The 24,757-nt window shown below is 36.0% G+C and overlaps 1 protein-coding gene across 5 annotated transcripts; it reads left to right on the top strand.

Annotated features, from left to right (window-relative positions):
• Window positions 1-7: 7 nt before the first annotated feature.
• Window positions 8-24,757, top strand: Vps13B (vacuolar protein sorting 13B). Of its 5 annotated transcripts, XM_046613548.2 has the most exons (52): window positions 8-259; window positions 866-1,077; window positions 1,491-1,668; window positions 1,852-1,933; window positions 2,199-2,398; window positions 2,476-2,579; window positions 2,696-2,948; window positions 3,040-3,227; window positions 3,361-3,570; window positions 3,670-3,808; window positions 3,890-4,007; window positions 4,089-4,231; window positions 5,012-5,184; window positions 5,311-5,487; window positions 5,598-5,886; window positions 6,051-6,213; window positions 6,651-7,053; window positions 7,886-8,021; window positions 8,111-8,278; window positions 8,354-8,583; window positions 9,034-9,244; window positions 9,334-9,538; window positions 9,621-9,798; window positions 9,995-10,327; window positions 11,105-11,308; window positions 11,403-11,518; window positions 11,632-11,956; window positions 12,041-12,163; window positions 12,482-12,595; window positions 13,560-13,829; window positions 13,904-14,557; window positions 15,284-15,379; window positions 15,439-16,720; window positions 16,813-16,895; window positions 16,964-17,142; window positions 17,294-17,498; window positions 17,639-17,803; window positions 17,980-18,141; window positions 18,230-18,429; window positions 18,504-18,654; window positions 19,440-19,590; window positions 19,664-19,837; window positions 19,912-20,069; window positions 20,263-20,394; window positions 20,495-20,579; window positions 20,661-21,041; window positions 21,832-22,239; window positions 22,545-22,721; window positions 22,853-23,023; window positions 23,244-23,437; window positions 23,517-23,861; window positions 24,186-24,757. In XM_046613548.2, the coding sequence occupies exons 2-52, from the start codon at window positions 991-993 to the stop codon at window positions 24,414-24,416; spliced, it is 11,304 nt and encodes a 3,767-aa protein (XP_046469504.1). In that variant the 5' UTR covers window positions 8-259; window positions 866-990; the 3' UTR covers window positions 24,417-24,757. The 5 variants fall into 5 exon arrangements, with proteins under 5 accessions (XP_046469504.1, XP_046469503.1, XP_046469502.1 ...); XM_046613547.2 differs by having other exon boundaries at window positions 2,199-2,374; window positions 19,915-20,069; window positions 20,495-21,041; XM_046613546.2 differs by having other exon boundaries at window positions 7,895-8,021; window positions 19,915-20,069; window positions 20,495-21,041.

Genomic DNA, 24,757 nt, shown 5'->3' with positions numbered 1-24,757 from the left:
CTAATAATGAATGAACGTCAAAAATGTATATGAGGTGCCTTTTAATTGTTGTCTGCTACACGATTTTGTATTGAACAAATTGATTAAAAAACACATTTTTATTTATGAAGCGCATACATTTTGACTGTTGAAAATGCTCATATTTCGAGTTTATGTTATTTTGACAACTGACTTGGCGAGCTAGGCTGCGACTGGTGCGGATACAACTTTAAAGAAAAGTTGATGTTTTGAGGTTATATCATCGTGTTTTTGTAACACGGTATTTAAGACACGTATTCATACAATATTGGTACTTGATACAATAATAATTCTCGCGGCTAACGATCATTTTAATGATAACAATTACTTAAATTTCGAAGTATACAAAATTCCACGTTAGATAAATTTTAGCATGACATCTTAGACATCTTGTGTACAACTATATTTAATTCCGCATGGACATAGCGTAAAATGACAGTTAAATTTATAAACGTATATCATCTCAATTACTCACCACACTTCTTGTCAGACAGCAGATGACATCTTGACTTGAAAATGAGCTACGAAAGGTTCAAGCTGTCGAAGTAAAACTATTAAACTTGTTGGTGTTGATATTCCTTGTCCTTGAAAATGTCCAATTACATTATTTGCATAGTTAACAAATTACTATAACAGTATCACATCCCTGAGCAATTGCGGTACTGCAATCACTGTCAGAGGAATGATCACTGATAGGTTCATATCATGTTTGCAAATAATCTTATATATTCTGATTTTCTTCATGATAGGAAGTAACAATTCGGGATATGAGATATGGAATGAAAAAAAAAAAAATGGTTTTCATACAGCTATCTATGTACCCAATATATGTAATTGAACATTTCAGATACGATTGTGAGTCACAGATAAGAAAATTTGCTGTCATCTGGAAAGTCTAAACATATCGTGGTCTTTTGAAATTGTACCGAAGTTTGCATAAAGCATGTATAGCGAACCAAAGCTTCAGCTACAATGTTCAATTTGGAATCATACATAACACCTGTTATACTCAGCTATGTTGAGAAATATGTTAAAAACTTCAAACCGGAACAGTCACAGGTTTGTCTTTCTATTATACATTTTTTATAGATACATCGAAGAATGGCCGTATCTGAACTACTTTAGCGTATCTTACAATGATGCAAATTCCGGGTGGTCAAAAAAGTGATGCTAATGTAACGAAACATTGAAACAGAAATCACTGTCTAGAAATTATAAAATCACTAAAGTTAGAGCTGATTGTCCGAAATACGAGTGTCTTTTTGCTTTATATTGCGGTTTACTGAATCTCAGACAACCTTAAAGTTGTAAGTAAACAATTTTTCCTAAAATGGATCATTGCACTAACGCTTCAACCTCGTTTTCTATGTTTCTTTATGAGAAATACTGATATTTAAAAAGAAAAACTGCAATTCTCATGAAGAAGAATAAGAGACTTAGAAATACTGGACAAATATTTTTCCGTTACATAGGTTTCTTTGTGGGGTGGCGATGCCTCATTTCAAAACTTAGACTTACGGTTGGAAGTTTTAGAAGAACAGCTAAATTTGCCATTCAGCTTTGTCAGTGGACATATTCATGAGCTGCTCATTCATGTTCCTTGGGTAAAAATAACCTCAGAACCAATCGTAGTGACCATCAATACCATAGGTGATAATAATAAATGCCCTAAATATTTATAATAAGGACATTGTTATATATTTCTGGAATTTATGTTACGAGAAATATGTCAATACAACTTGATGATGCATTTCGTTTTTGCTAAGCACTTCATGCATATCGATTAATGCACATCATGTCGATTAACTAAAATCAAATTTTTTACAATTCCAGAGTGCATTCTAAAGCTCAAGGATGAAAACCAGGCAGAAGCCAGTACACGCAAACCAGCGAAGAAGAAAAAGGAAGAAAAAGAGTATTACACGCACTTTTTTCATGAGCATTTTCTTGCCAATGTTTTGTAGACACTATTGATGAAAGTAGGGATGAAGTACCGTTAAAATTCATTATAAGAGGATTTTTTTTTATAAATATTGTATCGTAAGGCCAAATATTTTTTCATATTTTGAAGAGAAACAAAGTATTTTGCCCATGTTCGATGTAGTGCAAAACTTTAGGTGGCCTATGCAATTGTAAAATATGAATAATGACAATGATACTGACCATAACAACACCAACAGGGAAGAAGCTCCTCCCGGATATATAAAGAGTATGGTGACAAAGGTTGTTAACAATATAACGATCAATTGTAACAACTTGATACTGAAATATGTCGAAGAAGATATAGTTTTGAGTGTGAACATCAGATTCCTCAGCATGCAGACTGTTAATAACAAATGGGAACCAGCATTTACGGGTAATCAGTCTAAAAAGATTGACGGTTGGCTTTAACTTCTGAACTCCTTATTTAAGAATAAGCAGGAAGATAACGAGATTGAGCCTTTCCCAATTTTGCAGATGTCAGCAGTTATGAAGTTCTTCTTAGGAAGGTCATAACAATACAAGATCTAACTTTGTGCTTAGATAAAATGGATGCGTCGGGTAAAATAGAAGTTTATCAGGTAGAAATGTTTGTTTTAATTGTGTGATATTAATGCAGTAATTTCGCTCGCAAGGGCAATGATTTAACGAAACAAATGATAAAGCTTTAACGTGATACTATCCTTGTTTTGAATAGGATCCTGTTTTGTATCGGTGCTCGATGATCATACGGCTTATAGTAAACTATCATAGTAATACAGCAAAACGTGCTTCTGTAACGAGACTCGACCTCCACTGTGAAAAAATGGAATTCAGTATGACGGAGCAACAGATTCCCATGCTGCTCCGATTGATAGCATTGGTAATCGCTTTACAAAGTAAAATGTTGCCATCAAATAAAGAAAGATCGTTGATATCTATGGAAGATGGTATAGAAAACGAGCATGAAGGTAATAATATTCAGAATGCCTTACAGATTTATAAAAAAGTAAAAGAAAGTTTGTGATGTTTTATTATAAAGAAATCTATTACCATCTTTAGATGATTCAGAATCGGAAACTGCATCGCATCAGGAGGGCAGAAGCTGGGCTGGTTGGGCTTGGAACATGGTTCCATCAGTTTTGCCAGTTCATTGGGATAATGATTGGTCCAGTGAACAGCTGATGGCATATACTGGTCACACGATACACATGGGCTTCTATGTTAACGATGCAACTGTAACTTTCAAGGTCTGAAGAATTATTGCTGTTCGCACTTTTATCTATAGATTACTCAGTATCACAGTATTAAAAGTCTAGAGAATAGACATTAATAAATTCTTGATACATTATTACATGTCTACCGAATGCGTCGGTGTTCTAGACAACGGACAGCGTTAAGGAGCAGCTGTTTTACAAACCGCGCAAAATTAGGTACACGTCGTTTATGTCGCTGAAGTTGAACGGAGTTGTGATAGATGTATTGCATCAAGATATGACGTGGACTAGTATGCAGGCCGGACTGGGTAGTATACATCTTTTCCCTAGAGGGTCGTGCAGTTGTGGTCACCCAGAAGTTATAGACGGAGCACAGGTGAAGTTTCAAGTCTGAAGTGTAAAACGTTTCTTTTATTGTCGGTCCGCAAGTGGCATGCAATTATCAAAAAATAAAATTCAATTCTTATTTTCTTAGCCGCCTCTGTATGTTACTGCTGGAAAAGTTGGCAATAACCATTTGAAGGATTCTTTATTCGACGCAGAAGCCGTAGAGAATAAAGAGAAAAAAAGAGTTTACAAGCGTGACATCGACTATCATCTTGCAACTGTTACTGGTTAGTCTAACTCGTATTATTACTATTTTTCATGCATACAAAATTTCTATATCAGTATCGGTAACTGTGCTAATGTTTCAGTGGAAAGTTTATTAGAACGGTGTCCAGCCTTCGTAATGGATTATGTGTACCTAATCGATTTACCCGATGACATAACGCCGGAGAAAGTATCTGAATTCAATTCGAACTTTGAATACAGGTACGATTATTATTTGGAAGGCTTTTCTTTCATACAAAATTTTGTAAAACTCGTTATCACTGTGAATTAATTCATTTTCAGCAATTTCCATGAGCACAGAGTAGTGCGATACGTAGTTGGTGATGTAACAGTGCGGATGTGCTCAGGGCTATTTCATCGTCTAGAATCAATCAAACAAGCAGCGATGAAGTATGATTACGAACCTTACATAGTTCCGAAACCTGGTAAGTAAATCGTAAATCATGGGAATATATATTATTAGATGGCTGAAAAATGGATGAATTTTGGGCTGTTATATTTCAACAACCAATCATTCAAATTGATTGGTTTTTGTTCAGTTCAAAAGTATGTGAAGCGAATCTCATTATTGTCTTCTTTTAATCCGAAGCATTGTCATTGACAATATTGTCAACCATTTCGCTCAGTAACATGTTTTGCGGTGTCCGCGATATCTCAAAACCAATTCAACGAGTTTACTTCAAATTTCGAAGCACTGTTCTTTGCCAGGATTATAATTTTTTTCTTTAATAATCATATTTTTTTTGTTAATCCATTGAAAGAGTCATAAATATCGGTAAACAAATCGAATTTCAACTTCAAACAGTCGTCATTTTGTTAAATGAAAATGTAAGATTGTGGAAATTGTTCAGGAATACTTTATCTGAATTGGAAGTAAATCGCTTGAGCTGTTATTGAGATATCGTGGCACTCTAAACGATCTCACCAAGCGAAAATGGTCAACGTGATTGTCAATAACAATGCACCTATTAATTGGTTTTTAATAAAAAAAAGTATATAAATCAAGCTTGATCTAAATATGTTTGATTAAAACAAAGCCCAATCAAACTGGAACATGGGTCGTTGCGGTATAAATTACATATTTGAAAATCGTTGCGAGAGGTATAAATTACCAAAATTCATCCACTTTTTCATCTACTAATTTACACCCCCTCAAGTCGAACCTCTCTGCGAGGTATCTGCAAATTCCGTACGCCCGTTTTCAGAGCCGACCATCGACGAGTTGCCTCCAGTTACAGTTGAAGAGTACGATGCTCTGAGGGAAAATATATCAAGGGTTGAAATAAAGCTGATTTTAATCAGTGGTTGTGTTGAATTGCAATTAGCTGAGCACCAAATCACCGGCCTACCCCGGAAAAGAAAACTTGTGGAAAAAAAGGTATCGCGGATGATCTAAATAGCAACAATTATCTATGCTGTAACACATTTGTGTGTTAACATATTATCATAGATGCTTTGTGATCACTGTAAGTAATAATTGTAATGAAATTCACTTGCCTTTCAGACGGCGCCACTGACTCCTGCACTATCCGACGATCCGGTCTTGAGTATAGAATGGGATAAATTATTGATAGACATAGATCAGCCAATGTATCCACACCGTTTGGTGGCATGTGCATGCAAACAAACTGACTTGCCTCCAGATATGTTGAACTCTTGCCACAGGGTTATACACGGGGTGGTAAGACAGCTTTGTATTGTAATCGGTCTATATTCTACGAAATATGCATTGAAGAATCATTTGTCGTGAATTCCCAAGTCATAATTTTTTTTTAATTACGACAATTACAGGTACATGGTGTCAAGTGTCAGCTTTGTTTGACCAGAAAAAGTCGGACAACGTTAGTTATGCCTTTCACAATTCAGTATTCGATGAAAATGCTGTTGTATCCGCAATACTGGCTCAGCCTGGACATGGAACACGTTTTTCACTATTTTCAAATCGATGGTATCACAGTCACCGGTACAAAGGTGAAGCTTATGGTCGCAACGTCAATCGTATCATCTTTGATAAATCCCGAAAATACGCTTAATCCCTTGATATGCTCATCACTTTTCAACGATGCTTGTCGAGAAAAAGGTATTACATTAAATGCATTGAATATGTAATTAGTTGTTAAATTTGATTGATGTTCTGGTCACTAGGTAGCAAATAACGTCAATCAAAGTAGATCCAAAAAAATAGTGGCTACCATAAAGATCAAATAAAGTGCCATTCATGTCATTTCTGTTTTTGCAATATAGATCCTGTGTATCTCGAATTATGCTTGGAAGGCATAAGTGGAAAGAGTATATCATCCAATGCAACAATTTCCAACGTTCTCGATATATCTTCCGCCAAAGTATTCCTACTCAATGATTTCCAACAAGCCTTTGTTGTTTCTGGCCCTGAAAGTGATCATTCCAGGTATGTATGTCAGTTTAATTATATTTTCAATACTACAATCTTTGAATGTAATACAAAATAATCAAGAAAATAGTGTGTTGAAAACAATTTGCCAACAACTCTCTGCTGGTCCAATTTAAGACTGCTATAAAATTATAAAAAAATGTAACTGTATTAAAAAAAATTCTCGCAACGCGCATGGAGAGTTTTTGTTTTAATTAAGATACCTAATGGTAAAATATTGACAATCATTTATTTTTAATCTTTAGATATTTTTTTGGTGAACATATATAGAATAGAAAAAAATGGTACACTTTATGCCACGTGAAAAAGAAAAGTGCATATTTTAAAATATTGAATTTTATATTGGGTGCAACAGACCTATTATGTACGATATCAAAGAAGAACAATAACTTCTTTATATTACTAAACCTGATATTAAAACTATTCTTATGCAGCGACGCAGATTCAAAACCATTATTAAAAGCTGTGGTACAGTTTTCAAAAGACCCAAGAAAGCAGTTTCATCCACCAATTCTGTCATTCCAAGTATCAGAGATTAGAGGCTCGTTGGATCCTCTATTTGCACAGTGGCTGCAGTATCATCCAGTTTACTATAAATTGGATCAAGTTGACATACCTCAGTCTGAAGCTAGCGTCCAGCTACAAATGCCTGACGAAACATCGCCGGATACATCTGTACGCAAGAAAAATTTTCCAGGCATAAGTCAGAGTGTTCATAGCTCCTCGGATCAAGAGAAACGTAAATCTGGGATGACTTTGGATGAATTTAATCCTGTCTCAAAAGCTGATGACCTGCCAAAGTCGGAGCACAAAGCCGAAGCTTTATCGTCGCACTCTGTAAGCATGCTCATTTTAAACGTGAAAATCCACTTGCTCCGACATGTTTCATACTTTCAGATCTTTATTATACTGTAATATAATACGCCATCTGATCTACCAAATGATCAAAAACAAAGAACCTAAACAATCTCTTTAATAACAAGTTATACTGATGTTTCAAAAAAAAAAAATTAACTTAGAGCCCCCATCGTAACGAATTTTATATTTGGTCTCCTAAAATTTTGTATTCGTTATCTGGATATTACTAGAAAAAAAATACACCAGACTCGGTTAGTAAAAAGTTCGTGTAAATTAATTTACTGAAAATTCATTTCATTGTAGTTCGGATATAATTTGCAATCATTCTGATCAGTTTGGAGGGTGAAATATTTTTTCGTTTCATTTTTTAAACTTTTTTATTGCATTCAATTCTTTTTCTGTAATATCATTTCGACCCTTCACACATTTCCTACAGGTTCAAAACATCTAAAATTCTAGTCTATTTCCCATAAGCTAAGGCTGATATGGAAAAAAGAAAATTATTTTTCAATAAATTAATCAGCATGAAATTTTTAATTAACGAGTCTAAAACATAATTATTTTTAAAAACCATGTATTGATTTTATCATTCATTCAGGCCTCGCATAGGTAAAATTATTCCGAGAAGTCGTATTTGCCGAAACATTTTGATTATTGAACTGACTTTTCTTATAGCAGGAGCTAATTGAAAAAAAAAAAAAGAAATATTTTAGAGTTATTTTTACCAAATTTTATAATCCAAAATATATACCGCAAATAGTTAGGTATAATAAAAGCAGTATGCCTTAGAAAATGTAATGATTGATGGTAGAACTTACAGAAAATGGGGGTATTGGACAGGATAGTCGATTGGTATCCGGAATGGTGTGGACTTGTGTTAAGTGGCTGTATCGGGCATATTGTTGTTTATATCCCAACCACAACGATGAGTTGCATTGGCGTCCATGGTACGTAGAAATTCGAACCTTGACTGATCATATAAGAGTTTGAATTTGAATGTAATCTTGAAGTATGATTGATAATATTCTCACCTTAGGTATTGAACAAGCAAAAGACCAAGCACTGAAAGAAGATCGAAATCTGCAAATTCTAGTCATAAAAACACCCTCTCTCTACCTTAATTCAGTGAATATGCAGGTCGAAATTTTATCATTTTATATCAAAGACTTACCTGTGAAATTACCAAGAACAATGTGGAGCCCTGGTAAGTTGTTAGTAATAGAATAACGACACGTGGTTTCATGGTAATTATTGAACAGAATTTCATTACTTATTATAGAAACCCAAAGTTTTCCATGGACAGTGAATGTGAATGATTTTCATTGCTACACACTTCAAAGAGAAACACAGAAGAATTTTATCAAAAAAGTTTCTCTAAATGCCACGGTCGGATTAACTGCCAAAACTTCATCAGAAGCTTCTGCAACATCGGGCAACAAATTGACAGCTCTAAGCTTGTGCGTTCATGTCGACACAACACCCATTACGATTTCCATCTCAGAGGAACAGGTGCGTAAATATTGAAATTTAGCATTTCAAGAATTTTTTTTTTCTAGCTGTTGTGCCGCAATGGAATATTTTATCACCTCAATTCTTTTATGGAAAATGACTCATATTTCAAATTAAAGATGTTAAAAATTTGAGATTTCTGCTACTTTTTCTTGCGTGGTTATAGCCAGAAGTAGTAAAAGTGATGGTCGTAGCACGCAAACCATATTATTTATTGAGACTTTTCGACATATGGTGTGAATTTTTAATAATGATATCTTTTTGGCGCAAACAAATAACTTTTGATGTATGGACCGTTTTCGATGTTTCTGCGAGTATAAAACACATTTGTTTTGAATTGAGTTACTGAAATATTCTAATACAACGCACTAACTCCTTAGATTAATGTCAGTGATGTCTTAAGTTAGTGTGTCTCAAGAATAATGATACAGTATATTTGACACGCGTTAGGTATTATTCATGAGTAGCATTGCAGTAAATGTACTCAATGTTATGCGAAATATGCGCCCGAGAAGGACTGCCAAGATTATCGTAGACACTCCAGTTGAAGTACAAACCGTTCTTCCTACATTGGCGCAGTCAAGTCCAAATCAAACATTATTCCGAGAAGATAGCACCATTACCTCAACAGTATCGACTACCAAAGAGGAACCTGAACAGAGTAATAAAATAATGATCTAGTTTTGTTAAGAGCAATTTCGGTAGTCAAATTATTGCTAACTTGTAAACTTCATATCCTGAATTTGACAGATGCAGACGGTCTAACTTTAACGGCTTGGGTTCAATGGACGATCAACAAGTTGGCAGTAAAATTATATATAATGGGACAGCCAGAAATTCCTTCGTTAAAACTAGTACTGGAATTGGAAGATATTATCACCTCCTTAGATCTACAGCCTGTTTATCTCAAACTGAAAACTAAGATTACGACGGCTACGATTTTTAATTATATCAAGTAAGTGATCAGAATTTCATATTGTGCAAAAACGCTGTTAGATGATGTTGAACTGAATTGATCTTCATTAATTCCATGGTAGAACACCAAAAGCTCAAATTTGGGATCTTGGAGAATATGGCGGCTTGGTAATGTGTGGAAAGGAGGATAATTTGGAAAAGGGAGAAGACTCCGGCTTTCTGAGCTTAACTCTTACCAGAGCAAAATGTGGCAATGTACACACTCGTTGGGTCGCACATAAGCGTCATAAAATGCAACGGGTAAGCTTATTAATCCATCCCGATATGGTGTGGACACAATTACTAAGATCCCTGGTACAATAATTCTCAGAAATTTAACATGATTTTTAATTTAAATTGCTCTCAAATGTATCACAATAAATATTTCTCGCTACTGTTGCAGACTTTGGTTACAAATGTATGTTTCAATAAATTGAAAACGATGTGTCATTTTCAGATCGTATCAAAATCAGACTCAAGCCAACTCACGAGCAGCTATATAAGCGAAGTAGTAATCAAAATACAAATGCTGGACATAGTTTTACCCTTAAGTATTATCGGCAAGTATACGCAGCTGATTGAACCTTTCATGAGATTGACTGGATGTTCTAGCAATGATATTGTTGATAATTCGCAAGAAAATATAGCTGCTTCATCATTGAGCAGTTTCACGAATTTGAGAAACGATTCGTTACCGCTCGTTTATCTTGAATTCAAAGGCTGTAGGCTGATGTTGCCTGCTTCTACCATGGCTAAATATGGGCTACTTCACGACTTACTAATTATACAGGTCAAGCTATGTTCATGTGTATAATCACTAATTAGAAATCTAATTAGGGTGTTCCTTGTCAAAGTACCATCTTTTTTCATTCACACTTGACAAACTTGTACATGGAAAAAAAAAGTGTTCGGGAAAGTTTATCTCAAAAATTTAACTTGGAAAGATCCCTCCTGAAATTCGAATTTCTCCCATTGGAATAGTCAAGAATTTAATTCTTCCCAGAATGCTTATAAGATCAAGTTCGCACAATTGAATGCGTCTGGGTTATAACAATTTTTAAACAATGATATCTGCACCAAATATTATTTAAATAGAAGAATGTCAATTTCCGAGTGCGACATTTTACAATTGGATATACGAAATAGCCTTGCGCGACGACTTTTGTTTTCTGTGTACAACAATTCTTTCAGGTGGGAGAGTATAAAAAAAAACGTTGCTTCCAAACGAAATACCCTGATGAATACACAAAATTATTTCTATTGATTTCTTGGTAAGCTAAACGGTACCGACATTTTGATTTTCTCCTGTAATTCACCCGTTATAATAACTACTACGATGTAAAACTCCAGCTGACTACGCAAATTTGTTCTATATGGGTTTGCTTGTTTTTTTGGACATTTTGTGATCTATCATCAGTACAATATACGAACAACAAATAGAGTATTGGAATTAGAGATTGAGAAATGTACAAGAATCAAATTGTCGGCCTACATTGCTTGTTGAGGATTATTTGGCAGAAATCTTCAAATTTATACCGTTTTATAAACGATTTTTATAATACTCTAGTTAGACGGCATCAGTATTACTCCACATGCGGAAAATCCAATCTGTAGAATACCTATTCGATCAGATATATATCAACTGGCAGCCCAAGCAAATATGTTGCGCATACCTGGATCAGCTGTGGAAGATCGACAATATCAAATCAATGTGAAAGGTGTATGCGCTGACACAACGACTTGGAAAAATTATCAACTCAGTACGACGAAGGTAACTGTTTTTTTTTGCCTTCCAGAATTTATATAATACAAAAATGGATCACTGATAAAACAATCGTTACTACGGTCACATTTTTTACATTCAGAGAACCTCGCAGTCGTATTTATACACTATGAATGAGAATCCAGCGCTAGAATGGAACAAATTGAGCAGTGGAAGTAGCCTAGAGCCCAGCCTCTGCACATTTCCGATAATTACTAGGTAATATAATCGAAATATTGCAAGATATTCTCAGATTTTATAATGTTTTTCAAACGATTTCGGTAAAAATGGTTAATCACGTATTACAGTACTTTTCTTGTGCTATAACACAGGTTCGATCTCTGCCTGATCATAGCGCCAGCAACAATATTTAAACCTGAAACTATTGTGTGCGGTAATGCGGTGGAAATAAATTGTTTGACAGATATCGATGTGACGATAAATTTGAATCAAATCAAACTTATTTCCACGCTCAGCAATGAGTTTGAAACATTTGTCGTTGGCATAACTAAGGATAATGATGACTCTCGGCTTTTGACCAAATTACCGACTGTCAAGCAGCCTTGGTGTGCGCCAATATTGGAAGAAGCAGATATAGATTTTGCTAGAGACAGTGGCGTCGATTTTGAAATGTCCAGTATGAACTCTACTATAATTGCAAGTATCTGAGATTTTTATCAATGCTAATTAACAAGATTTTTAAGGTCAATTATACAAAAGTAACTTCTAAAATAATTATAGGGTAAATCAACGCGACGTGGTGCTGCTTTACTATCACCATTTGAGTTTCTGGTTAATTGTGGCAAAATCACATTTGTTCTATATGAAACCAAGGAAGCATCTGCCGATTCGGAATATCACACGGTGAGAACTTATTTTATTTTTCTCAGATTGTTTAATGGTCAATTTGAAGGAATATTCGTTTTCACTTCCAATCACATTTCATTATACAAGATCATGTAAAATTGATTTTAAAGTTTTCAGTCTGATTTCATATTATTTGATACTAAATTCTCCATTTACCGTATTTTAGTACTAATATGATAGGATTAATAGTAAATAAATGATTTTAAGCTACCAGTTAAGAGTTTTGGGTTTCATTTAATTGAAAATTCATCTTCTCCAGTCATATTCTAAATGATGTATGTATGCTCACAAGTATATTTATATGTTAAATTTCAGGATCCAAATGAAATAGATGATGACAACATTGATGTAAAACAACCATTGCTTTACGTCATGATTGATCAGCCCAATATTTATATCTCTCAACACAATCTGACGCAGAAATTACAAGTATGTAACATTTGTCATCATTATATCTTTCACTCAGACGAATATACCGTAGTAACAAATGTAGAATACGTTCAACCAATACTGTATCATACCCTGATATTATTCAATTATTATCAATGTTCGATGTTTTAATTAACGATAAAGGGGTGGCACCAATTCGAATCAAGAGTTAGGCAAAGAGAGAAAGCCGTTAAAAAATCTCCGAGAATGTCATTTGTGCCGATAATAATGAATGCAAATAAAAAACATTCCCATTATCTAATAGGATATGTACATGTATGTATGTGTAAATATGTATGTGTATAAAATCTATATAATGAGTCTGAGAAAATTTGAATAACATTAGCTAAGATATCAATAATTTGAGAAAGTGTTTGTAATTTCAACGTTCAAAGTGAACAAACTCTAGAATACTTTATCCGATTCTTAAGTTTTTGGGCTTATTTGTTTTACTATAAAGATTTCTAGAGATAGCTTGAATTTTTTTTTACAAATAGATTTGTGTAAATACGGTACAACAGATGTTCACAAATATATAAAAAATTATATTTGTGCATTACAATTATATCATGATGTAATATTTCTTGAATATGTTTTATAAAATTTGTAGGGATATGGTCAGTAAGCAAAACGAGCCTAAAAACATTTGAGTCGCATGAAATATACCAGATTTTTATAATTTTGCACGTGTTAATTAGAAAATCTGTTCTCAATCTGTTGATATCTTAGTTTGTGTTCTTAGATTCATTTCAATTACATAGTGCGAATGTTGTTTTATTCGTGCTCACTATAACATTTGATACACATAAAACTGCTGGAGATTTTTTGAAAGGTTTTTCTCTACAAATTTGTAATTTAGTCGATAGCGCTAGTACATCCTAAAACACAGTAATGGTAGCTAATCTTAATCCAAAAGCCGAATATTTTTATATGAACTTTTTGATCACAATCATTCGTTATTTAGGTAACATGCTTCGACATAGCAGCATCACTTGGAAGCGAGGAAAAGAAACAATCAGCGTCAGTGCCTACACGAACAGACTTTGATGTTTGTTTAATTGAGACGAGAAGCGGTGACCCGCACAATGACACTGGAATACCACCATCTTTTTTAACAATAAAGTGCCATTGGCATCCAACAAAAAATCCACATTACTGTGTCAACTTGGGACGACCGACAAAGATTCATTGTTCTCTGTCCAGGCTGAATTTCATCGAATCAATAAAAAATAACGTAATTTTGATGTAATGTATTAGAGAACCTTCTCGTGGTTTAATCGAGGCTGACGAACGTCTCATTCATTTCAGCTGATGGCGTGTTATTTGGATGAAAATAGCGCTAAACAACCAACATATTGTCCGAAGGGTTTGAATCTTCCTGCCGAACAATCGTCCTCTAGAATGATACACAATAAGTACAACATTCCAGATCTGAACGTATCTACAAAACAATTGGTAATGTCGTTGAAAACTGATTCTGGGTCAGAAATCGTTGCCAGCATAGCTGCACTCACTGGAAATACGTCGACGGCAATCAGACCTGAGAGAATTTACAAAAATGTGTCTTTGGATTCGTTGATAATTTCGGTTGTACTGGATGGCAATATGAAAGTCCTGTTAAACCCGTGGTGTTGTAATATCACAATTTATCTCCTTTGGGAAACGTGGCAGGATATCGACACTCTTCCGCAAATACAAGTTCAAGCAGAGAGTGAAAGTCTTTACCTAGACGTCGGACCTGAGCAGATAAAAATAATATCTACCGTGATGCAAGAGTGCCAAATTATCGCGAATTTAATCAATTCGTCATTGTCGTCAGAACAGGAGCAAGATGACGGAGAAGAAAAAACTGAGAAAAAATTCATGGCTTCATACTCCGAGCAACATTACAAAGACGATTTAAAAGCTGGTGCATTTCAGTTCATCGATGGTAACGGAGATGAACTCCCTTTTCCTTATCAAGTAAGCTTTATTTGTGCACAATGTTTGGTGTCTATTATTCAGAGAGTAAGAAGTTGGTTTAAACTTCTCCTGATCATTTGATCGTGGTATAGAGTAGGTTTATTTTCCTTTTCCCCGATTTTAGAGAAAAACGGAGAACAAGGCAAGTTATTATAATCGAGTGATCAATTTTTCGTCTGACGATATTTAGAGAATAAAAGGATGTTGATTTTAATTTACGCGGCTCTTCCTAACTTTTCGTTTTCGAGTTACTTAAATATCAAAATTTAAAAAAATCAAATAACAATATTATGAGAATGGGTGAACGAATTTTGAATGATTTTGATGTAGATTCATGGAGTTCTTGTTAGCTTAGAATTGATTACATTTCGGATACGATCGGTCCAGTAATTTTCAAATGATCTAAAGAATAGAATAGAAAAAAATAAATTGTACTCAATAATGTTGTGAGAGCTCGAAACAAATCCAAGTGGGAAGTTTGTAGGCCAGCTGGATTAACGACTTATTTAATACACTTTCTCTATTAGAAATGAAAATATAAAAATTTATAAAATTGTTATCTCCTTTATCTTGTGAAGTTACAATTTATATACAACCTAAATTTTCTATATTTTTGTTATTCAATCACGGAAAGAAAAAAAATTTCCAGAAACCACGGTCTTTAAACATTAAATTTTACAAACATGAGAAACCGTTGCAATATAACTGAATTAAATTTTTCTTTAGGTGGTATTTTTGACTTGTCCGCAACAGGCAATGGCATGGCGATATCCGCAACCAAGAGCATTGACAAAATTACATGTTTCTCCAGTACCATTCAAGGTAATGTGACATGTTAGAAAAAGCCTGAACCAGCTTTTCGAATGAGATTATTTTTCCAGACGTCAGTACTCGAGGAAGAATGCGAGGAGCGAGTACCATGTAGCATAGAATACTGGAGTGAGAGTCACTCGGCATATCAGCATTATGCAGACTTTTACCTCTCTGAGACGGACAGTTACCGATTGGATTTTCCCAACAAAACGCCAGCCCGGGCAGTGGCCTGCATTTGGCGGGTAGTTCTGAACCAACCGAACTGTCAAACCTATGCAAAGACACTTGTCTCAGCTCGCGCTCTTGCTGCGTGTCTGAGAATCGATTCGTACTTCAACCCTACGATAGTGCCAAACCTGCAAGCTGCATTGAACATTGGTGCCATTCACGTTGCTTTTTATAACAACGTTGACTCGTGCAGTTACGACATACTGCCGCCACCGCTAAATAATTATACTCTGGATGTCACGATTCCAGAAACGCAGTGCTACCTCATCTGTGAACACAGAAAGGCCATTGTCGTGCTTAACAGATGGGCAGACGGAGTGCTGATGTTCGATATAGGCGGCGTTCTCAGCATTCGAGTGCTTGATTACGGACTATTGAATATGCACGAAGTGCTTGACCCGCTGGAAGGGAAAGTTCAGTTATCCATTGCCGACGCTGTCGAGCTTTCGGTCATTTGCAATCCATTCTCATTGAAATTCAGTCCTGCAATTAGCCACACTTTAGCAGTTTCCGCGCATCTGTGGGCAATGGCTTTTGATGGTGACATTAAAAACGTCGTTGTGCTGTCGAGATACGTTGTTGCAAATGACAGCAATATTTCAATTAGATTTGGTCAGAGTGGGACGAACGACAATATCATACTCCAAACTAGACAGTGTCACTTTTATTCTTGGCGCCACGTCAACAATCAGACACTGCGCATTGCTGTCGAACATAGCGGATGGACCTGGAGCCAGCCTTTCTCTGTTCACAGGAATGGAATACAGATGATTGATTTTGGCAACAATGGATCCAGGAACATTGCGATTTTTGTAAACGTTACGTCGCTATCCGCGACACAGAAATTGATCACTTTCTCCGGACAGCTTATACTCACAAACCAAATGGTAGACAATTTCGAAATGAAACTAGTCAAGTATGAGGTGACTACAGAAACGACAATAGTTCCTTCGAGAGAGATACACATTATCAAAGGGAAAAGTCAACCATCCTCGATTGTATTGGAAAACGGGAAATACATGGCTATGCGATTGCGGTTTTCAAGTTTGACTAATTTATCATGGACGGGTGACATTCCGCTTCAGCCTAATACAAAGTGTAGTCAGCCGTGGCTCGTCAAAGGTAGGTATTTACTCGAATAGTGAACTGCTGTTCAAACTTTGTATCTGATGATTTTTACCAACGTTTGATATATTCAATTATTTTTATAACAGTACCTTTGCAAGAGCGTGGACAATTTCTCAGCATCTGGGTGAGAATAGTTGTACAATCTATTCACGGTCGGACCAAAGTGCTTGTAAGTATCGATTATTTATTAAGAGGAGCAATGACATTGATAAACCTTTTTCATTTGTCTATTTACAGGCTGTAATAAGTCCACTTTATATGATTCGTTCCTACTTGCCTGTGCCAGTAAATGTACAGATGGAAACTCCTTCGTTGAAAGTTTCGTTATCCGCTAGTGTCAACGGCAGAGGAGAAAGACAGCAATTGTACTGTCCTGGAACTTTTGAACATTTCCATCAATTAACCTTTCAACTCGAGTAAGAGCTGCTCAATTCTATTCACTTTACACACCATACAACAATAACCCTGGACACGAATAAAATATAAGAATATCAACAGAATTAATCGCAAGAATTTCGGACCTACAGACCGTATGTAAAAAGATTACCGTTTTCATGTTATTGACAGATCCGGAATATCTGCGTCAAATCCTTACGTACCGCTGTCGTACAGCTCAGTGGATCAGAGGAAATTTTTTAAAAGGCCGGACAGCGAGGATGTTGAAGTAATTTTGAAAGAGTTACAAATGCAGAAGGATGAAATCCAGTGGCCCTTCCAAGGCGACGACATGCTCGAATGGGTATCGACAGAACAGCCTCAAACACATGTCCAAGTATGAAAAATTTCACACTCATACTATCTGGATTATTTACCACAGACGATAGATTGTTCGAACAAACAGCATGGTCACATGTGTCATTCAAACTTTAGTATTTACTGGAACAAGTTTTATTTTGGCTTAATATTTCTCAGGTAAAATATCAGGAAGCTGGACTAGTTTCTAGCACACTCTTGCTGGAACTACAGCCATGGTGTTTTATACTCAACTCTTTAGGATGTCATCTGTCCCTTGTGTCTGAGGATATAGAACTTTGTCAAGTTCCGCATTATGGGATCGTCACTCCGCCGAAACTAGATGTAAGGAAAAGTGGAGTCATTAGTTACAGGATAGGATAGATTTTTCATTACTTTATAATAAAAATTGCAAAATACCGTAAAAGAAGTATCAAACAACTTGGTATTCCTAGATGGTAATTCACGAAAAGAGAATAACACATTTTTCAACATAACAATGTTTAATATTCTCGATCTAGGGAACATTTCACTTCGGCGTTGGGCTCGGTGACACTTACTACACATCTCCAGCACTTCAACTGGCTCGTCCGGATTGGAGTCAAAGCTTTTACATGCCTCGGGTCGGAGGTCTCATTCCAGTTGAGGGTAACATGAAAACGGCTGTTGACTGTGGCAATAGTGTAAGTAACATTCTGGTCTCGCTGGAGAAAAAAACTCCTTGTAACCGTTGTGTACATTTCACTGAAACATTCATGTGTTAATCGATAGTTGTGTATGGTCAGCGTGAACTCGAGTATGCACGACGACATGAGATTAGTGCGTGTTTCGAGCAGTCATGTAATTGCGAATCTAACACCTCAAGAAATGTGCGTTGCAACCCTCGCTGTGAACGACGCATTATCCAATCTGCAAATACCAGCTGATCTTACTCCGTACAGCTTAAACATTCTCGCATCCGAGGATCAGAAGTGAGTTGTAAACATGTTAAAATTAATTATTCTATTACTTTGTATTGGAGTGAAATTAATAAAACTCGTTGCAGGTATGCTACTCCGATAGTACAATGGCACTTGTTGTCTGATCAACAATTCGTTGAGCCAATGGCATTGTACGTATCCTTAAGTTTGGGCCACCGATGGTCTTGCCCGATACGAGTCGATCAAGGCATGAGTCGTCGATGCCTTGCTATTCCGGTAAGTGAGGAGATTTAAAGTCACATGAGCTGTACCACGTGTATCGAAAGATAGGAATACACAAAAAACCGTTTTCCATTTATAAATAAAAAATATCCATTTCCATTTGCACCAATGATCGTGAACATGACTGAAACAAAAATCCTACTGTGCAATAGGAATGAATTGGAACAAATTTAAATAACACAAGCTAAGATATCAACAATTTGAATAAAAGTTTTACAGTTAGAATATTCGATGTCATAAGACTCTGGTGTTTTCGATTTGATTGTAATGTTTTTGGCTTCATTTTTTTCACTGATCAAATTCCGAAAAATTTTCTGAAAAAAGGTCTATAAATTTTATGTTACAATGTAGTTGCAACGCACAAATGTAACTGTTAATAAACGTCTGTTGTAGCGTATTCATACAAATCTACTTTTATGCTGTAGGAAATCTCGATGGTGAACTAAATCAAGTAAACAACATTGGAAGCAGTTAAAAAACACCCGAGTTTCGCATCTTTAACGTTCCGATTATAAATCCTTTCTCAATTTTTTCACAACGCAGCTTGTGTTATTCAAATTTGCTGAAATCAGGGATAATGCTTATTTCTCTTTTTCCAACTGTTGATTCAGATAGTTAAAAATATGATTTAAAAATTTATTTTGCGACTCGAAAGCCGAATATTGACTGATCGAATGCTAAACAAAATTTAGAAAAACAGCTTCGACAAGTATTACATAAATTGATATGGACATCTGTCTTATGCAAAACTTGGATTAATAAAAATGAACTTTTTGAAGAATGGATCTGCAACTATGCCAATAGTGGTTACTACTCAAGAAGATAAGGGTACCACGTACATTACCATTCATGTCGATAAGCATCCTCAACTGCTGATAAGTAATGGGTGCAATTTCAAAATTCTTCTTGGCCAGGCAAACGCGGATTTAAGTGAGTTTGGCACTGCATTTTTCTTTACACTATAATCTGTAAACCACTGATATATGAGAGAACGTATTTTCAGCTGGAATATTGGCTGAAATACCCCATTTTTCCTGGATTTGTGAAATTGAAAGTGGCGGTTCCTGCCACTACTCACTACCAGCTATCGGCAGTCGATTGCCAGATTCGCCAGCTTTGAGCACCACACCATTGTTACTTTTGAGCGCTGTGTCAAATAGCAGTAGCGAGATTTCTGGTGAGTGAGGAAGTTAATAATTGGACAAGATTACTGTCAAAACATGAACGATAATCTTATTAAGTTTTTATCAGCAGAACAGACACTGAAATGGTCTCGAGGAGTAAGTCTCTCGGCAATGGCATCTGTTCCATCTGATCAATATGTCAGGCTTCCGCACCACGGAGATGTGAAACTAATAATGTCCACTCGGTGCTACACAACATACATTAACATTCTTCCAATATCACAGGTAGGTCAAAACAACAAGTTTTTTTTTACGCACTGTTCATAATTGAAGAATTGAAGATTTTAAAAAAACTGACTCTTCAGTTGCAAGATATTGTTCTCTTGTTCAATGTTCGGTTATATGCATGTTATGAATTTGAACCTTGTTAAAAAATGTAACTTTGCGGTAGTGATTTATACTTTTTAAACGCTTTTAGGTGGAGATATCAGCTAGAGATATAAGAAGTAGATTATTTCACAATGAAAATAGAGAAAATTATATGGAGATCATTTCTAAGCAACAACTCGCCAATATCTCAGATGAAAGTATGACGCCTTTGATCAATCAAGTAAGACTACTTCTTTTCGACTTTTATACAATATACTTGAATCTTATAGATCAGTTTCAACACTTTGAAAATGACTGTTTCTTTGTTGCATTTTTTGTAGAGTTCACCTAGTTCGACATCGGTAACAAGCTTTTACTCTGCTCATGAAGAAATCCCGGGAACAGTTCCGACCACATCTTCGCAACGTAATATAAAACAGTTAACATCCAAATCGAGACAGATTACGAAAACCCATCCATCTCATGATAAATGTAAAACGATTTCAGAATCTAGAGAGATGCAGAAGCGTGACAGATCTATTACTGTTTACCTTCGTGGTGTAACACTTACCATAACCCAGGATATTAATGAAAATGCGCAAACCATTGAAGTGGCTAGTCTGACCATAAGTGATTTATTCATCACAATGGAACCGAATCAAAACATTTTATCCACATGGATTTGCATCGGAGATCTGCAGCTGGACAATCAAATGTTCGACCAGGGTGGCTTCGATTTTCCAGTTGTACTAATAGGCCAAAATCCAATTTCGAGAAAGGATCTCACTTTCTCTTTAAACAGCCATTTGAGTAACGTGTTTGCACAGTTACAGAAAAATTCTTTGTTAACTGTCAACATTATGTATGAAAATGAGGGGTACATATCAGGTAAGAGATCCATGATCACTCAAGTGTTTTTGATATGTTTCTTCTGAATGTCCTTTAAGGACGAATCTATCTGAATAAAAAGCTAAAAAAATAGATAGAATCACTTCAAAAGTCTCTGGATACGTTATATTGGTCAATGATAGTGAATACAAATGAAATAACATTCCTACTACAAAATTAAAATGAATTTGAGTGAATTCAAATGACATGTGCTAAAATATTAACAATTTGGGAAAATATTTTATAATTGGAACATTCAAAATACGTAAGGTCTGGTGTTACGATCTGATACTACTGTTATGGGCCAGTTTTTGAACATGGAGATTTCGAGAGATCAACCCAAAAAAGTTTGACAAACACTCATCTCCGTAGTGAATGAATATAAATTTATGCGAGTGTGGAACAACAGATGTTCATCAACAATTACATTCGTGCGATCTAAATATACTATAATGTGAGATTTCTTGAATAGTTTTCAGACGATTTTTAGGGATCCAGTCAGCGAGTAAAATAAACTCCAAGACATTACAATCTTATCACAAACACTAAACTTCAAGCATTTTAATTATTTTAAGTGTGACGATTTTCGCAAATGTCAATATCTTTGTTTTTGTTATTCGAATTTTCTCAGACTTATTACCATCACATAATAGAGATGTCAGTTTATTCGTGGTCATAATCATTGGCGTAAAGAATATTGCTGAAGATTTTTTAAACGATTAAGATTGTTTTGTTTCCCAAAGTTTTACATTCGTAATCCACCTAGTTCGATTCTCTTTTCCAATTACAGGTGTGAAGGATGTTCGAATTACGTTGGCACCAGTCAGTGCTTACATTGAGGATACATACATAACACAGCTTTTGGACTACGCAACATCGTTGGTACCGCCATGTTTTGTGATGCCACCTGATAATGTTAGAAAGTTACAGGCCATGCCGATGTCGTCTAGCGTTTACGTGCCAGACTACATAATGATGGATGCAAAAATCTTGAGCTCGCCTCTCAGGCTACAAAATCTGATTATAGATCCTGTCTCCATTCTTCTTAGCGTTCATACATCAGTACGACTGTATTTAGCACTCGACCATTCTCCGTTGTACTTCGGAACGTTTGACAGAAAAAATTTGCTCACCACTCCTTACAGACTAGGAAATGCATTGACAATGCATTATTTGTCTGGAGCTATATTCGGCGCTGGTAAGTTTGGAGTTTTGAAATCTCTCGTTTAACGGACTGGTGACCATTAGTGTAACAATATAGATTTTAAGTTTCATATTTGTTACTCCTGATCCTTTGTTTCATAAGTAGACAATTATATAAATATTTGGATCAGTGATTTAGAATCATGAACTCGTTCAAACGCTTTGCAAGTGTAGAGTTTCATCTTCTCAAAATTGCTCGCGCAGAGCTGTAAAAACAGGCAAAAATATTACGTCTAATAATTCCATTATTACGTAAAAATCTTAAAACACAATTTAGAATCTCAACTTTTCTTTACATAGGTTGGGTCGTTGGGTCCCTTGAAATCCTTGGATCGCCTGGTGGACTTGCACAGGCTTTGGGTTGTGGTCTCAGAGATTTTGTATCATTGCCGTTTCAAGGCCTCTTACATGGACCTTGGGGATTTCTTGTTGGTGTCACGCACGGATCTGCTAGCCTCATGAAACATGTCACTGCAGGTAAAAATTTGCATTAGGTGTTCAATGCCAGTGGCTTTAAAATTTCCAAAAATCAAACTTCCAGTTTAGCAAAATGTCACAAAATTTGGATACCTGAGTCATTACATTCTTCACATTCCTCGTATGTTCAGGTACAGTGAATTCTGTTACCAAATTGGCATCAAGTGTAGCCAGAAATTTGGACAGATTGACCCTCGATGTAGAGCACCTTCAACGTCAAGAGGAATCTCGCAGAATGCGTCCACAAGGCATGGCCCAAGGCCTTTATCAAGGCCTGACAGGCTTTGGGATGAGCCTACTCGGTGAGTAGTTGATAAATAAAATAGGGTATCTATATGTTTCACCTGTTTTTAACTTTCCATTCCTTATTTGATCATGTTTTTCGGGCTCAAAATGAATCCAATCAGATTGACTACAATTTTTGATTTTATTTTCCAGACATTTTGTAGACTTCCTTCGCTGGTAATTCAACCACTTGCACAAAATTTGACCCATACTAAAGATGAACTTGTGTGTTCACAGCTGCCGTCGCAGGGTTAGCTCATCATCCTCTACAGCAAGTGTGGTCAGGAGGAGCAACTACTAGAGGCCTTGTGACCGGAGTTGGTCTTGGATTAGTAGGTGTAGTGACGAAGCCATTGAGTGGTGCCGCGGAGCTTGTGGCTCTAACAGGTCAAGGATTACTGCAAGGAGCCGGATGGAACTCCCTGCCCTCTGTGAGTGAATCTATAGATAATATGAACTACCATTGCAATTATTCAAAGTGACTGATGGTTCACCTTTGTCATTTTCCAGCCACGGCAGAGACCGGTTGTGCAATACTCAAGCGGCGCCAACAATGCTCCACTAAGATACGCATGGCGTCTTATGCCAGTCCTGGTAGCAAGTCACGACAATATTTTGCACACGATAAATGCTGATCACGTCATTCATCAAGGTAGTAATCAGGCGGTGACTTTGGTATTGACAAGGAATGCTCTGCTGGTAGTCAATGTCGCCGAAGACACTACAGAAAAAGTATTCACCCTCAACGAACTGACCAGCATGGATCATCCTTCGGACACAACAATGCTTTGCCTGCATTGCCCTCCTACAGTTACACAGTCTGCAGCTCCCTCATCGCCACGAGAATACCGTGAGGTATAAAAGTGATTGTTTGATCGATAAACTGGGAAACAGATGAACAATATTAAGGATAAATGGACTAAACAACCTGAATTAAAAGTTAGGGAAGAAGTAAACACGGGTTGAAAAATATTTGACAGTGTTATTGCGTCACTGATGGCGAACACAAATGAAACACCATTCTTCTTGTGCAATTAGAAAAGAATCTGAATTAATTTTTTAAATTAAAGCTCTCAGGAGATCACTATAGTAAACAAAATAAACCCACGAGCAGCCTAACAATTAACTCAGAACCCACACATCAAATTTTTATCAAATAGTAATTAAAAATTCTTTCAGATGGATCAGGAAATGAGAGCAAGAGTCGAGGAGTTTGTTCGAACCAGCAGCACTGGTTTAGCCAGTTTGCCTACGGACAGTGACGCGCAATCGGATAGTTCTGAACCCATAATACCTGTTGCTGATAACACCATTACATTCTACGTTTCGCCTGAATCACGAAACTATTTTCTTTCTTTGTTGAATGTCACCAAAAGACAAAGCCAAGGAAAAGGATTTCAGGTCTTATAGGGGACATTTGATTGGATAATTGAAGTATTTCTGGAAAATATATCTTCGGATATCGATTTAATAGCTGTTTGCAAAGCCTGTGGTAACAAGAGTTACATTATACATATGTAATTTAAAAAGCATTGTTTGGAATGTAAATTTTGTAAATTTTGGTCGGAATATTTGACCAGAGATTGTTGTAATATATCGTACGAAAAATATGGCCGTTTGGCACAAGAATTTATTAAGCTCAAATAACTGTATACTTTACGTTTTTCATCATTCCGAAACTAAAATTACTATGTAAGTCGAAAATGATTTATTGTCAGCAATCGTGGTAGTTGAATAAAAGAAATAAGAAA

This window comes from Neodiprion pinetum, chromosome 2, assembly GCF_021155775.2.
Source record: "Neodiprion pinetum isolate iyNeoPine1 chromosome 2, iyNeoPine1.2, whole genome shotgun sequence".
Taxonomy (NCBI): domain Eukaryota; kingdom Metazoa; phylum Arthropoda; class Insecta; order Hymenoptera; family Diprionidae; genus Neodiprion; species Neodiprion pinetum.
Note: the sequence above shows the minus strand (reverse complement) of the source record. Positions and strands in the feature narration are given on the sequence as shown.